Source organism: Gopherus evgoodei, chromosome 2, assembly GCF_007399415.2.
Source record: "Gopherus evgoodei ecotype Sinaloan lineage chromosome 2, rGopEvg1_v1.p, whole genome shotgun sequence".
Taxonomy (NCBI): Eukaryota; Metazoa; Chordata; order Testudines; family Testudinidae; genus Gopherus; species Gopherus evgoodei.
The window spans coordinates 13,337,943-13,355,300 of record NC_044323.1 but is presented as its reverse complement, the minus strand read 5'-3'; the positions used below and the strand labels follow the sequence as shown (position 1 = coordinate 13,355,300).

General features: G+C 38.6%; 1 protein-coding gene across 1 annotated transcript in view; it reads left to right on the top strand.

Annotated features, from left to right (window-relative positions):
• ACVR2B (activin A receptor type 2B) overlaps positions 1-16,886 on the top strand; it is a 172,162-nt gene extending 155,276 nt beyond the window's left edge. The window contains exons 10-11 of the mRNA XM_030550013.1: positions 829-959; positions 6,669-16,886. Coding sequence (XP_030405873.1) covers positions 829-959; positions 6,669-6,863 — 326 coding nt within the window. The 3' untranslated portion in view covers positions 6,864-16,886. The remainder of the gene's footprint in view (positions 1-828; positions 960-6,668) is intronic.
• Positions 16,887-17,358: the final 472 nt, after the last annotated feature.

Here is a 17,358-nt window from a genome sequence, read left to right as displayed (position 1 = left end):
GAATACATTAAAATGTTTGAGGCCCTACATTATAGGTTGATCCCAGCTATGTTTAGCCGTACTACATTCCTGCTTTCCATCTTGGGTCATTTATGTAGAGGTCCATTGAAACACGAAAGAATTGCAAGAACTATCTGAATATTCCCAAGCTGTGCATTGTTACATGGACAATACTGTCAAGAGTGTAACTACGCTAGAGCTACCTAAATTGATGATGGCTTGCAGGCTGTCACTTAATCAGGGTTGGCTTATTTAGGAAAGTGTTGGTTCTCAGGGCCACAGCTGCAGAGTAGTAACTAAAAACAAAGGACTGTGTTATTGCTTTATTGCCATAAGTCTATGATCAGACGAGGTCATGAAAGAACAAATGAGAAATATTTCATTGGTGTTTGACGTAGCAAGTCAGCGACTAAAATGAAGTGACTGGCATATTAATATCTGCTGCCAGGACAGTGTGTGTATTTGGAGTCAGACATCAAACATAATCAACTGGGATTTGGTGTTAACTTGCTTAGTTTTTTTTACAAAATGCCACACTAATTTTCCATTAGGAAACAGACAAAATTTGTAGTGTTGTGCAAGATTTGGGGTTCATAGCAGACATCAGTGTCAAATTCATGAATTGACAACTAGCAGTGATGGCAGAATGGTTTTGTGAAGGGGGAATGTAAATCACATTGGTATAAAATGACATGACTTGTGTAGTGTGCAATGCTTTGCTTTGACTGGGTTTTTCTGTTGCCATGGAATTGCAGTTCAGACTAAGTGAAAAGATACATCTAATAGAGTCTGTCTCTGTATTAACATAGTTCTCTCCATATACCTCAGGTCCAGTGGATGAGTATATGCTGCCTTTTGAAGAGGAGATAGGTCAGCATCCATCCCTTGAGGACCTGCAGGAAGTGGTGGTTCACAAAAAGATGCGGCCTGCTTTCAAGGATCACTGGCTGAAACACCCTGTATGTCCTATCTCGTTAACAGCTTAAAATGTTTTCCCTAAAGACTGGAATTAGCAATGCAGTTGAGCATTAGATGTTAACTTCAAGTCAGTTACATCAGGGAAATTATATTTTTAACAGTTTGGCAGAACGGAACTGTCTTGAGGAATAAACTGAACTACATATGAACTTTATTTTTCTAGTTTCCTGGGCCTTATTTTCAAAGGAGCTGAGCGTCCACAACTCCATGGGAACTAACAGTGCTGAGCACCAGTAAAAACAGTCCCTGTCGCCTTCTCTCTCCCTGACTTCTTCCTCCCCACCCCTTCATTGGTATGATGTAGAATATCACTGTAAGAAGAAAAATCCATAGCTAAAAATAATAGTATGCAGCTCTTGCATACCATTTTTCACTAGCAGAGCTCAAAGAACTTTACAAACGAGGTGTCATAAACAGATAGTTAAGGGTTAATGTCTCTTTTACCTGTAAAGGGTTAACAAACAGGGAACCAAACACCTGACCAGGGGACCAGTCGAGAGACAAGATACTTTCAAATCTCGGTGGAGGGAAGCCTTTGTTTGTGTTTTTTGGGTTTTGCTTTGTTCTCTCTGGGCTCTGAGAGTGACCACACGTACCTACAGGCTCTCTAATCTTCTATTCCAATTTTGTAAGTACAAAGGTAGAAAGGCGGTATAGTCATTTTATTTGTTTTTCTTTATTTGCAAATGTGTATTTGGCTGGAAGTATTTTAAATTGTATTTCTGCTGGAGGAGGCTTTCTCTCCAGTTTCTAGAAGCTGACAGACCCTGTAATATTCCATCTTGAATTTACAGTGATTTTCTTTATTCTTTTTTTTTTAAAGCAAAACTTGGGCCTTTGGGTTGATGAATTTGGGGTCCACCAAGGATTGGTGGATAGCTGACACTTGTCCCCCCGTGTCTCTCCACACGGTAACCTTCTTTCTGCCCACTCTCAAATTTTCCCTTTTGCTCCAAGGGTATTTGAGAGGTATCTGGGCCTGGGGATCTTTGGTGTGATGGTGGTGTAATGAACTGCACTCGGTTGGGGTTCTTGGGGCAGTTGGCCTTTTATATGTCCCAGTTCATTACATTTAAAGCATCGTCAAGCTGACTGGTCACTGGGACGAGGTGGGTTACTGGAGACTGGTGAGGTGGGAGAAGAGGGCGTCTGTGGCTTTCCTTGGGTTGTAGGTGGGGTCTTGGGCTGCCCTCGGTTAAAGGGTTTATTGTCAGTGTGCCCCCTGGGGTATTCGTTCCCCTTGACAGTAGCTTTTTTCTTTTCTGCCACTTCCATCCATTTGGCTTCAATCTCCCCCGCCTCAGTTACCGTTTTGGGTTTTCCATCTAGGATGTACCTCTCTGTTTCCTCAGGAACACCATCTAAGAACTGCTCCATTTATATCAGGAGGTGCAGCTGGTCCAGATTTTTAACCTTTGTTCCTGATATCCAGGCCTCATAATTCTTTGCAATGTGGTAGGCGTGTCAGGGGAATGACACATCTGGTTTCCATTTTAGGGCTCTGAACTGCTGACGGGCATGCTCAGGTGTTATCCCCATTCTGTATCTGGCCTTGGTTTGAAAAAGTTTATGATCGTTCATGTTCTCCTTAGGCATTTCAGCCACCACCTCTGCTAAGGGTCCACTGAGCAGTGGCCTCAGCTCTATCATGTACTGGTTTTCAGAGATGTTGTATCCATGGCAGGTCTTTCAAAATTTTCTAAGAAGGCCTCAGTGTCATCACCTGCCTTGTAGGTGGGAAATTTCTTGGGATGTGGAACCATAATTGAAGAAGTGTTGTTAGAATTGGCTGGGTTCTGTTGCTTAGCCTGTTCTAATGCGAGGGCCTGCTGGTGGGCTTCCCTCTGGAGTTCCATCTGTCTTCGGTGGTCTGCCTCTTTTGCTGCTTGTTCTCTTTTGTGGGCTGCTTCTTTGGCTGCTTGTTCTCTTTTGTGGACCACCTCTTCCTTGGCTATTTCTGTATTAATTAGTTCTATCTGTGTCCTATGTTCGTTTTCTTTTTCTATGGCCTGTTGCCTTGCCCGTTCCTGTTTCAGGGTGTCCTTGGTACTCATGGTTTCTGATGTCTTGTGTTGGGGCGCCCTCTGCTGGTTTACTGTCTGAACTGCTGCTCCTCTGCTGCCTGCTTGGGTTGCCTAGCAACAGTGCCTTTTTTAACTTTTTACCTAATCTTTCGCGTTTAAATTAAAACAAAAGAAAACCCTTTGATATCCAAATATGTTCTGCTGGTGTCTGTTGCTGACCACTTAAGCCTGCTTTGTTTAACAAAAGACCCTTGTTAAACTTTAATGTCTTTGCCAGAGGCAGCCTCTGCACAACCAGAAAGGAGCAAGGAAAAAAAAATTCTGGCTGTAGTTTTAAAAACCCTCTCTCTGCTTATAAGCAGCTAGTAGAGAAAAAAGAAAAATAATAATCTTACTGGCTTTTGGATTCTACTTTATCCCACCACTGCCTACCATGTCATAGTATAATTCCCAATTCTGAACCTTAGCGTCCAAAATATGGGTACTAGCATGAATTCCCCTAAGCTTAATTACCAGCTTAGATCCTGTAGTGCTGCCACAAATCAGGACTTAGAGTAGCGTTCCTGATGAACTCAGGTCTCCCCCAAACCTTCCCTGGGGACCCTCAAGACCCAAATTCCTGGAGTCTCACAACAAAGGGGAATAAACCATTTCCCTTCCCCCTCCTCCCCTCCAGGTGTTCCCTCCCTGGGCTCCTGGAGAGATATACAGATTCAAGCTCTGTGAATCTAAACAAAGAGATTCCCCCTTCTCCTTTCTTCCTCCCAGATCTTTCCCGCCCTGGGTACACTAGGAGATCACCGTGATTCAAACTCCTTGAATCACAACACAGAGAAATCAGGTGGGTTCCCCCCCTTTCTCTCCCCCTCCCTTCTCCTTCCCTGTTAAGTACAGACTCAATTCCCTTGAGCCTCAACAAGGGGGAAAATCAGACAGGTCTTAAAAGCAAAACTTTTAATAAAAGAAAAAAAGAATAAAGAAAATCACTGTAAATTCAAGATGGAATATTACAGGGTCTGTCAGCTTCTAGAAACTGGAGAAAAAGCCTCCTCCAGCAGAAATACAATTTAAAATACTTCCAGCCAAATATACATTTGCAAATAAAGAAAAACAAATAAAAAGACTATACCGCCTTTCTACCTTTGTACTTACAAAATTGGAATAGAAGATTAGAGAGCCTGTAGGTACGTGTGGTCACTCTCAGAGCCCAGAGAGAACAAAGCAAAACCCAAAAAACACAAACAAAGGCTTCCCTCCACCGAGATTTGAAAGTATCTTGTCTCTCGATTGGTCCCCTGGTCAGGTGTTTGGTTCCCTGTTTGTTAACCCTTTACAGGTAAAAGAGACATTAACCCGTAACTATCTATTTATGACACAAGGTCAGTATCGTATCCCCATTTTACCAATGGGGAAACTGAGTGATTTGCCCAGGGTCAGTCAGAAGGGCAGTGGAAGCATTGGGAATCGAACCCAGGTTATGTGACACTTATGCAGCCCCCATGCTGTTGGATAGTTTGTCCTTTCTGTTACTGTGGTTTTAATCAACTGATTGGATTTTTTTTTTTTTAAAGCAGTTTCACCCTTCACCAGCATAAGCAGAGATGGAATATTTTGTAACTTTTTGTACATTAAGGTAGTGAAAAGGATTCTCAGCCCCTTGGCATTAGCTTTTTTGAAGCTTAGTGCCTGTGATATGGGCCAGTTTGACATCTGAAAAGCCCTCTGTTTAGCCATAGAGCAGGCCCATGCATGTTTAGCCATAGAGCAGGCCCATGCATGTGCAGTGGCGGTGCAAGCTTCCCCCTGATTCTGCAAGCCAACATGTCTCAGCCCTGTTCAGGAAAGTATATAGTTTCATTCTCTCTGAAGAAATGCCAACAAAGGTGCTAATTGCAGTGATATGTCTTTTGTGCTTTGAACACCTGTCCACTAATTGAACTGAGACCTCCAAGTCATTGCACATGAGCCAGTGAACTGTCAAATGACTTAACCTGTGCAGAATTAAAAATGATAGCCTAAAGGTAAATGGCTCAGTCACTGAGCTGTTCAGTCCCCATGCACTAGCTAAGAAGCTAAATACCTCTGTGTTCAGCCACATTGTTGCCATTGTCTCAGGTGGTTTAAATTCTTTGTTTCCCCAAAATCAGGTATCAGAGGGGAAGCCGTGTTAGTCTAGATCTGTAAAAAGTGAGAGTGTCCTGTGGCACATTACAGACTAACAGAAGTATTGGAGCATAAGCTTTTGTGGGTGAATACCCACTTCGTCAGATGCATGTAGTGGAAATTTCCAGAAGCAGGTGTAAATATACAGGCCAGAATCAGGCTAGAGATAATGAGGTTAGTTCAATCAGGGAGGATGAGGCCCTCTTCTAGCAGTTGAGGTGTGAACACCAAGGGAGGAGAAACTGCTTTTGTAGTTGGCTAGCCTCAACTGCTAGAAGAGGGCCTCATCCTCCCTGATTGAACTGACTTCGTTATCTCTAGACTGATTCTGGCCTGCATATTTATACCTGCCTCTGGAAATTTCCATTACATGCATCTGACGAAGAGGGTCTTCACCCATGAAAGCTTATGCTCCAATACGTCTGGTAGTCTGTAAGGTGCCACAGGACTCTTTGTTGCTTTTCCCAAAATCAGGGACATTTGTTGTTGTAATATATGGGTAAATCCTGATTGTTCAAAATTGTATAAAATTCAGATGGTCTATGACCTGCATTTAGCTGTATAGAAGGTGAGGTGTTTATTAATCTAGTAATTTTATAGGATGACTAAGCACTATGTGTATGTGTGTACACACACACACACACACACACACACACACACACACACACACACACACACACACACACACACAAAATAGACAGTTAGAATACATAATGTAACAGTTTACCCATACAAAGGAAGCAGTATTTCTTTAGGAGGATGAGTTTTATTGTACTTGTATCAAAGTTGCCAACTCTCATGCTATTATCTCAAGTCTTGCAGTATTTGGTGTTTGTTTTCTTTTTCTTAAAATTACTGTTCCTGGAATCAAGTGATTAGTTGAGAATCTCTGCTTTGATTTTAAAACAAACAAACAAAAAAGTCTAGCCTTTGTGTTTGTAGGGAAAGGCTTGACCCAAGTGCACCCTAAAGGCTCAGAACCCATAAGACAAAGAACTAATATAAATAAAATAATATAAAAAACACACACACAACTTTTTGTAAAGTAATCTTATATTTTGTGGCCTAACTCTGGATTTTTGAGAACCTAGGGTTGGCAATACTGACATAGGGACAATAGAAAGGCTTGGAGTAAATCTACCTCACACTAGCCTGCTGCACTCTAAGTGTCAATGTGGACACTGCTGCTGTGCATGAGGAGTTTCCTAGTGTGCTTTGATCTGCTCCTGTTTTAAAGCAAGGTAGCTCAAAGCACACTAGGAAACTTTTAGTGTGCAGCAGCAGACTAGTGAGGGGTAAATTTACACTGTCTTGCCACAAACTGACCATTCTTGTAGACAAGCCCATAGGATCTTCTGTTAAAGAGCTGTGCCCGGATTCTCCTACATCTGCTGCCAGACTCTGTGTGGTGCTCAACATGCCACCCCTCTCTCTCTTCCCCCTACAAACAAGAGTTCAGCGAGAATCCATTTGCTAAATGTGTGTTTCCTCTTGACTCCACAGGGTTTGGCACAGCTCTGTGTTACAATTGAAGAATGCTGGGACCATGATGCAGAGGCTCGGCTTTCGGCAGGCTGTGTCGAGGAGCGCATTTCTCAGATCCGTAAATCAGTAAACGGCACTACCTCGGACTGCCTCGTTTCCATCGTGACATCTGTCACCAACGTGGACTTGCCACCCAAAGAGTCTAGTATCTAAGTCCTGGTTCACTTTTGTCTTTCCAGACTCAGTGGATTTAAAAAAAGTTTAAAAACCCAACAAACACATGAATGCAGCTGCTATTTTATCTTGACTTTTTATTATTATTATTGTTGTTGTTGTTTTTTGGATTGGATCAATTTTACCAGCACATTGCTCTACTGTATTAAAAAAAGACATCTCAGCAAGCATTCAGGTGCCGACTAATGAATGCAGAAAAGGTGCAGGTACCTCAGCACCTCAACAAACTCACTTCAGTTGTGTTTTTTTTTTTTATTCAGTTTTCTGGGTTTCTCTTTATTGGTCTGTCTTCAACACAGAGCATCTCTGACATAAAGGAAAACCACGTACCATCTTAGAAAACGCAATGCTGCAAACTTTGGAGGAAACTTAAGACTGTTACATAAGATTACACCTTCCTCAAAAGGATTATTTTCCCCAATTTTCTTTTTTTAGACAGTGAGCTTCAAAAAGAAACAAACAGCAGATGTGTCTTTTACGGATCTAACGGGTGTCATTGTAATGGGAAAAAAACACAAGAAACTGGGAAGAGAATGTTAACTCTTTGGTGGTAAAATTAAAGGGGGGTGTTTAGTATAGGAGAAGGGGAGAGTGATGTTGGACTTTGCAGCATTTGGAGAAACATCATTTGCTATGGAGCTACTTCTCAGGTAACCAGTTAATGAGGGGAAGAACTTTTTTGAGGCAGAGTATTTATCACCGCAGCATATTGAGAAAGTTGGGTCAATGAGCCAATGGGCTAAGCAAGGTACTAGTTCTTACTTCCCCCAATATCTCAGGCTTGGGTGTTAAAAGAACAAAACCAAACCATAGGTGTATAAATTTTTAAAACTCCAGGTAAGAATTGGAAAAAGATGTTTTTAAGCAGTGTAATTGAGAGAGACAACAGCATATTCTCAGAAGCACTCTGTAAAGTACTGGAAGATTTGAAAGCATTTATATCTTGCTTTAAATACAGTAGCAGTTCAGGGAATAAGGCCTCAGGGCTGGATAACTGCTTAGCCCAAGCTACCAGTGCAGATGGTTAAAAAGAAGTGTGATTTCTGGCTCTGTAGAAAGGCCTTTTTTTTTCTTCTTTTTTTAACTGGAGGGGAAAAAATTACTTGGGCCACTGGCAGACAGTTGCACCCAAGAAGCATTTGAATTGTACAGTAGCAGAATATAGGGAGGTAACAGAGCAGCATTAACATTAACCATAGAATCTGTTAAACCAGTTTCTTTGACTCAACTTTCTCTTTATCTGTGACTAACCTCGTTTGTCTTAAAGTGGTGCATATTCTAAAATACCGTTACTCTAGTATGCCATAAACTTGCTCTAGTCAGTGAACGTTCCTAATGCTGCTGATTCAACATTTAAATATTTTTTTAATTTGCAAAACATGCAATGTTTAAAAAACAAAACACACACACACACACAACACGTTACGTGGCTTCCGAGGTTTAAACTGAAAAAAAAAAACAAAAAAAAACAACTTCATGACCACAGACCACCTCAAACCAGAAATACCTCAATTTTCTACTTGTATGAGTTTTATTATATATTTTGTTAGTTGTGTTGTCTTGTAGTAAGTCTATTTTAATGTAAGTTGGCTTTTATGACAAGGGAGTTTTAAAAAAAGAAAAAAAAGAAAAAAAGTTCCAAAATCTTTTAGGAAGTGCTACCATTTTTTGTTTTATAAAGCACCATTGTAAATAACTGTATACAGTTGTAGAATAACTGCCTATATAAGGTATCTGGGCATTATTCACTCTTGTTTGTGAAGGCTGTTTCCATTTTGTGTTTGGTCTGTTTCAGTGAAAGGACAGTACATCTTTTTATTTAATAATTTTACTTTTTCTCAGAACATAACATCAATACAAAAATCAGTGTCTTGCTAGACTGAAAGTTATCTTTCCTCCTTTGATTGCCAGAACGTTTAAACTTTTATTTGCTTTTATACCAAAATATAGCCCTAAACAAATGACCTTCTTATGATGTAAAAATATATATTATATAAACAAATTGGGATTTTTTTTGTCACTGACAAAATATCAACAAGGAATCTTTGTCTAGGTGTAAATCATTAAGCAAACAAAATTGCCAACTGAAAAAAGAGATTAAAATTATTTTTCTCAAAAACATGGCTTTTAAAACCTTGATAAAGTCCTTGATATTGGAGAGACAGTAAGGTAGTTGCCTTATCTTGTCTGTCTAAATAAAATCTTAAATACTTTTCAAGTTATTGAATGTATATTTGCATATTAATATGTGCACATATGTAAGTGTATTTGTGTATGTGGATGTTTCTGATTTTTTTTAATGTGACCCTGTTCAGAAAACCTGGACAAACACACAGGCAAAGTAATAAAATTCTGGCACAGTTCATGGCCTAGTTGATGGTTAACATCTTTGGCCCCAGTGCTACAAACACCATAGTGTTTAAAGTGACCCATGCAAGTAGTTCTGTTGAAGTCAGTGGCAATATTCACATACTTGAAGTTAAGCATGTGCATAAGTGTTTGCAGGATTGGGGCCTTTCTTTTGCTCTGTGAATACATTTCTGCACTGAGATTTATATACGTGTGGTTTAGTGGTTTGAAAAGGAGTGATAAGCTTTGGGGTGGGATTCTAGATAAGACTTAAGATTGAATAAACTGTAGTTTTTTAGGTTTTTTCCTGAAATGGGATCCAGTTCAGATTGTTATGAAAAGTAAAAGCTGTACTGTCTTTTAACTATTTTGATCTTTGTGCTATTCTGGATTTTTTCCTTCAGAATTATGTGTTATGGATAAAACAGGCTTATTACAGCAGTTGCTTTTTAAAAAACAAAACAAAACTGATTTATTTAAGAAGCTTTAAAGTATTTATTGAAAGTGCCATATGATTTTCAATAGCCTATTAGACTTTCTTCCTCAACAGTCTCTTTTGAGGAAGAATAATCAAACTCTGAACGTGTAGCTTATTTTACTTCAGAGAACTGTAAGGACAAACCAACGTTGACCAAACACTGATTGTGAGATACTAACATCTTCTCTGGCTCTACAGTTCCTTACAGATCATTGTGTGAACATAACTCAGTAACTGGTAAGAGGGAGTTTCTGCAGGGCCTGTATGTTCAGTTACAAATTTAAATTTGACTATGGGATGAATGTGTATGCGCATGCATGTTAGTATGTCAGAGAAGGAAGTCCTGAGTCTTGTCTACATAAAAATTTGCCCCAGTTTGAACAAAGGTGTACACGTTTAAGTTAAACTTGCAAGTTTTTCATGTCAATGATTATGTTCTCATCAACTGCACAGGTTTCTAATTACCAGTGAGTAGTTTCATCACTGCTCATTCTGCATTTGAACGGTCATTTTACAGTATCCACTGGAATTTTGTTTAGTATTGTAAAGACATTTCCTAAGACAGCAATAAGGCACCTCCACAGGTGTAGCAGTTGCAAGCAATTGGAACCATTTCCCCCATAACATCTCTTTAAATATGATTGACCATATAGTCTCATTTTTGAAGAGCTAGTGATCACTGCATTTACAGACTTAAAGACAGCCTATTTAAAAAGTACTCTTTAACATTTTCATTGCAGCATCTTATTATTGGGAATCATTACTCAATTTGCAATTCATAGTTTAATGTTAATTTTAAACATCCTGGGTGGCAGTTGTCAATGGCAAAGTTCTCTTTGGCTTCAGGAGAGTCAGGATTTCATCAGCATTTATCTTAACTCGGGTTATGAGTTTGTCACATTGACTTAGTTATCTGGCTGACAAAAGTATGAGTTCACATTTTAAGCTGGGAAATTCTACAGGAGCTGAAATTGTCTATACAGGATAGATCTACTAAAACAATGATAATATCAGTGTACCAGGGCTGGAATTAGTGCATTGCATGAATGTTTAAATATATGTGCATTTTATAAGGGAGGCTGGAAATTAGTCCTTGATAAGCAGCATTTAATTTATTCATGCTGAGTACAGATTTTATATTGCCCTCATCACCAAGTAATCTCTGCCAACCTAGCAAAGAAGTAATCTATTCAGTTTGTTCCCACCAACACAGCTGACTTGTTCTGTCACCCCGTACAAGTCTCTTATATGAGTGTCAGAATAGTATATTATAGAAAGTGATTTTAAAATGGTTTTAACTTCCTAGCAGAAGCCAGTGACAATTTCTTCTTATACTAAAGAAGACAAAGAATATGAATAATTTTGGGGCTACAGATGCAATAGAAGTAAGCAGCCACCCACAATTCAGATCAAGATTTTGTAAAATTAATTAGAGCTGGTTTATGAGTCCTTTCTTCATATTGCAGTCAGTGAGGTATACTCAGTGTGAACTAGGGCATCACAGTCTATATCAGAATAAGAATTTTAAGACATGCACTGTGGTCCTAGCGCCTGTTAGAGAGAGGCTTAAAATTCAACGAATCAATCACTTCCTAAAATTTTATAGAACCTTCTAAGTGATTGCCATCTAAAACATAGTTTGTTGTTGTGTTACTGATACTACAGACTGTTGGCTAAGTATGAGTGAAATTTTAATGTAAATGATTTTTTTTTTAAATTAAACCCATCCTGGGTGAAAGTCAACTACTAATTCTTCCTGCAGTGTTGTTATGCTCTTGAACAGTTTTTATTTAAAAAATATAGACATGCTACCACACACACCTTAAGTAAGCCCAATTCTCACTACAGAAGAACTAAACGACTCCCTATATTAAATCATAGTAGTAATTTGCCACCCAATCCTGCTCTCTATAGTCAGGCAAAACTCCCACTGAGGTCAGTGAGAGTGTTTGAATGTAGGAGGTGACCCTTACTGCATGTGTTATGTCTATGAAAATAAGCATTTTTAATGTTCAAGAGCATCTCTTCACATTTTAGGTTCCTAGAATCATTGGTTAATCTAAGATGCTTTAGTTTCCTTAGGTCTATCAACACGTGCAAAGATGAGTATAAAACCCACTTGCATTCAGAATTTTCCACAAGCCCCAGGTTGTGGTGTTGAGATAAGTGAAGGAGGATACAGACCAAAGTTGGAAAGGGTTTAAAAAAAAAAAAAAGCCGTACAGGTTTGGACCTTTGTGTCGCCATGGAGTCATTTTTATTAAGGTATGAGATGCAGTGTCTTTGACTTCTCTCATACTTGTAAGGTGAAATTCTGCTCCTCTCCCTGTGCCCACAAAAAGTATTAGATAAGAATTATACCTGTGGAAATGCCAAGTGCGCATGCTCAATCTCTCTGAGTTTCAGGTGCAAGATGCAGCAAATGTCCCTCTCCATTTCTCTGATTATCAAGTTACATTTCACTCAGTACTGAGGTCTCAGTCCTGTTCCCATTGAAGTCACTGACTGATCCTGGAAGTTCATTGGATGCAGAATTCCTGGTGGGAATTCCCATGTGCAGACCTTGTAGGATCAGGGCCCTTCTTACCAGGAGTAGTGATTTCTCCTCTAACAGTATCTAAACTGAAAAACACATACTAGTATTTAATTCCAATAGCACTACCTTCTAGGCAGACTGTTAAGAGGTTTACCCAGTTTTCCGGGAGAAAGAACTTATCTCTTATTAGAAAGTAAGAAATTTTAAATTGTACAAGTTACTGCTTGATAACATTGTGAGCATGCAGTTGTTGCAGTCCTGTCCAAGTAGTACTTTGGTTGAGAAGTTACTAAGTAAGAAGCGCCCCCGGCTATATCACTTTTGCATACAGAATATTGTTTGGTAACATTGTAAATAAAAAGTAGACTATATAATAAGCGAGGGAAATAACATTTTAACTTTTTTACTTTTGAAAAAATATATATTTTTAGTTACATAATACAAGCAAAAATTCTACATTGTGTGACTATTCTTTTATACCACAAATTATTTTTGTAAAGTGTAATATCTTTCTGCAGGGAAAAGGGAGAAGTTTTGTGTAACCACAGTAAAATATATGTATATAATTTTTAATCTAACTCTGCGCTACATCAGAGTATAGAGGATGGAACAATTTAATCTGAAACTAATTTAACAAGCAGGTTGGAAGTACATGGACATGTTTTGGGGACCGCACTGTATATTTCCAATTGGTTATCTTGCATGTTTCATCCCTTCTGCAAAAGAAGCTTGTTGCTTTTGAATGGCCATCTTAGATTTAACGAAGAAGGCTGTTTTCACATATCTATGTGTGATCAGTGTGCTGTCATGCATGTGCTGTGATTCTACAGTGCATTGTGAAATCAGCGTGTTAAGAATTTTCAAAGACCAAATACTTGGGTTGACTTTATTCATTGACATGTCCATTTATAGCAGTTGCTTCTGATGCATTGTTGATATGATCTCTAAGGAACTGTTGACAGCAGAAACCCAATAAAACAAATTTCTAGAAATCCCTTCCCTTCGAAGTGTATAGATGCCATAAACAGGTCAGGCTTTCCCAGGATTTTGAGACAAGTGTTCTGTTTTTCAGAAGTTGGATTTCACTGGCAATGTAAGGGATGCTTTTTCTTCTTTTCTTTTAAAAAGCACTGGTGGGACACTGCCAGGTTAAAAATCCTATAAATTTTCTGATCTGTTACTAATCAAAGATGTTCTTGAATTCTTAAAAAATACTTCTAAAATTTACTACTAAAATTTACTTTTATTGGCTGTTCACTCAGGGCTGTGAACATTTTTGCTCTCTGAGTACTGTAGTTAGGTTGACCTAATCCTTGGTGTAGACACAGCTACATTGACAGAAGAAGTCTTTTGTCGCCTTAGCTACCAGCTCTCGGTGAGATGGATTAAGTACATGATAGAAAACCCCTTCTGTCAGTATAGGCAGCATCTACACTAAGGCGCACAAGCGACATAGCTGCAGCAGTGTAGACATGCCCTGAGTAGAATCTTGGCCCTGTTGAATTGACTTCAGTTGAACCAAGGTAGATAAATGTGTTCCTGGAGCACTTTTAAAAAGTGCCTGGTCAATAACACGTGTAACTTCTTGTTCCCTAAAACTTCTGATTTAGGTTAAAATTCTACTCCAGTAACTGAAGTAATAATCCACGAAGTAAGTAGTAATCTTCTCTATTGAGACAATTCCACTGAAAGATCATACTTCTGTTATGTCCATTCAGTTCTGATATGTAACACTCTTCTGTTGTGCCTTTGTTTTTAACATGTAAAGGCAACTGCTGTAATTTTTAACTTGTTTTTTTCTATCTGAAAAAGAACCCACTTTTCATTGCCCAGCTGTTATTTCTGGATGCAGTCTGTGATCCAGGTATTTCAAGAACCAATTACCTCAAACCTCATACAGTGTTGCTATCTGGATTCTCCTTGATACTACAATATTGTAACATACACAAACAGGAACCCTTCTACATATGGGTGTTTTTATATATTTAATATATATAAATGAAAATGATCCCCAAGGACTGAAGAAAAGCAAACTTTTTGTTTTCCAATATTGAAACCAAAAGGGCTTCTGTAAAGCTCTCTAATGGCATTGTGCTGGATATATATCAAGAGGGTGTTATCTGAAAAGTGCTTCCTTTATTAATCTTCTAATTTCTATGATTTTCAGTATTTCATTGGGACAGATGATGTGATTTAAAATGCTGTTCCTGCATTTGTTTTGCTCTTTTCTGAAGCAGAGGACTCAGTGACATTTCCAGTTGTTAAAAAATCAGTGTAGAACATTCCGATAAGATTAGTGTTGTAAAACTGTAGTATACCACAGTGCATTCTGGGAAGACTTATGTAGATTTTGTTTCTGTAAAAAGGAAAGCAGCGGCTGTAGCTTGTTCAGCTTTCTCTACTATTCCAATGAACTAAAGTGTAACCAGTGACCATCACAGAGTCACTTTGAAATCCTAACTGAGTAGTAGTTAGTGGCCTTTCTAGGCTGCAAATTTACCCTCTAACTTATAAAAAGATGGCTAGGTGGTAAGGGTTTAGGATGTCCATGGTGTGTAATAGCTAAAACCTGTCTCTGGATAACAGAGGGCATCTTGATGGACTTTACCTTTTTATTCCCCTGGGTTTGTTTTAATACAGTCAGCTTCATCGCTAACAGAGTATTCCATAGCAGTGTCTGGTTGAAGGGAATTACAGCCCTAACAGTTTTTCCAGAAGGAAAAAATATAACGTTGTTCTCACTGGTCATGTTTTTGGGAAATGTGGATTAAAATTTGTTTTAATTTTAGCCAGATACCTGATACACCAATACAGTCTGCAATTTTTCTATATGAAATAGTAACATTCACATCCAAACATGAAGTAATTTAAAGGGAGGAAGGTGATCTGTGACTTTTTTTTTTAAAGCATCAGTGTTAGTGTAAGTGTTAAGTGTGTGTGTGTGTGTGTGTGACTATTGATGGTTACAGGGGATCTTTGGTACACCTTTTACAAAGTATTAAAGTCTCCCAGAAGATACTTTTTAGAACACTGATGGCCTTTCCATGCAATTATGTAATGGTGCAAAACCAGCTGTTTGGTCCATCCGAATTTAAAGAGGTGGTTACTGCAGACTAAGGGCTAGTCTATGCTAGAGTTGCTACAGTGGCACAGCTGTACCAATGTCGCTGTGCCGCTGTAGCGCTGCTAGTGCCTATGCTCTATGATGACAGGAGAGCACTCTCCCATCAGTATAAATTACTCCATCTCCCCAAGCGGTGGTAGCTAGGTCGGCAGTAGAGCTGCTCCTACTGGCCATAGCACTGTCCATACTAGCGCTTAGGTCGGTGTAAATTACATTGCTTGGGGAGGAGAGGGGACTTTTCCACACCCCTGAGTGATTTAAGTTATACTGAAGTAAGTGCTAATGTGTACAAGCCCTGAGTAACGTGCTTCTTGATCTTAATTCTATGCCATAAATCCGCACAATGCCATTGTCAATCTGTTCAAAATATCTGCTTATGAATTCTGCATGATCCTCATGATAGAGTTGAAGGCTTAATCTTTCACCTGTTAATATTTTTTCACATTTCTGTGAAATTTGACTAATTTTATACTGTAAAGTTGACTTGACTTACGTACAGTTTGATGTCAATTTTTGTGGAAAGAGCTTTCTGCGTGTAACATTAGACACATACAGTTAAACAACACAGCATAGTACAAAACTGAAAATGTTTTGGCACCAGCAGAAAGAAATTTCATCCGAACCATTTGCCATTTTAAACTGTCATATTATCAGTTTTACCAGCTACTTCTAAATTTGTGCTTTATTAAAAAAAAATTAAAGAATCCTAAGACTTGTCTAGCTTAGTGAAAAATGTGTATTATCAGTTTTAGGATGGATAGCTAAGTCTTATTACGCTGTGTTACTTAACTTGTATATATAGAATATACATAAGAGTTTGCAGTAACCTGTTTCTCCAGGATTTCCAGTTTGAATGATTTAATAGACTCTGACAATGAGACTTAGAAGATTGCAGAAGTAAACTGAGTGTAAATCACAGGAAGCTCTATCAGATGGTGAAATAATTTTTAAAGATTCTGTTGGTCCTTGGCTCAAATTCAGTGAATACTGTTTGTATACCAAGATATGTGAAATGTAAATGTTGTAGGTTATATTTCACTCTTGTAGCTATTAAAGATGTAGAACAGAGCTAGCTTGTACTACTGAGTTAACAAAAGTTATACTGAAGTATCCTGTTAAAGAAAAAAAGTATGCTGTAACCCCTTTTGGATTGAAGTGTGCTGATTTTTTATATATATTATATATCTCTCTCTATATATCTACATATAGATATAGATATATATACACATATAGAAAGTGGCCTAAAGCAGACATCCATGGTATTGCAGTTATGAAATGAAGATGTTTTTGGAAAGAAAATTGTATCATAGTTCATACATTTGCAGTGGATCTTTGTTCCTTTTTACTGTGGTATTTTAGAAATGAGTCTCAAGATTGAAATTAGATCTGCCAAGCTGGGGTTTTGCTGCTTCAGCTTTGCACTGGGTGCCCGAATAAACCAGTATGAATGTAGTGTTTGCCCTGTGTGAAGCAGCTACACCCCAACAAATAGGAGGAAAAAAACTAGAAAGAACTATTTCAAGTTTATCTTTTTGTATATGAAAATAAACAATAAATTACAAATATTAAGCTCTTCTTTTATTGATGCAACCTCTAAAGGCCTTTTTTTCTTCTTTGCCTGACTGAATTATTTGCTTTCAAAATACATTGCAGAGCATTTTCATTGTGTATGGCCTCCTTGCCATTCTAGTGTCCCCAGACAAGATTCATGGAAATGGACAGCATGAGCATGTTGGGATAAGGTGTAGGAGCAGCGTACCTGGCCAACAAAAGCCCTCATCAGCTACCAAGGGACATCAAATATGGTTTTTAATTAATCTTTAGCACTGAAGTGTTCTGCAAACATTTATTAACTCATGTTCCCCTGGGCAGCATGTTACCCTTGTGTTATAGATGGGGAAGCTAAGGTACAGAGATGGTTGTCTTGGACAAGGGAGTGGAGGTCAGAGCTAGGATTGGAACTGCAGCTTCCTCTTGTCCCCATATC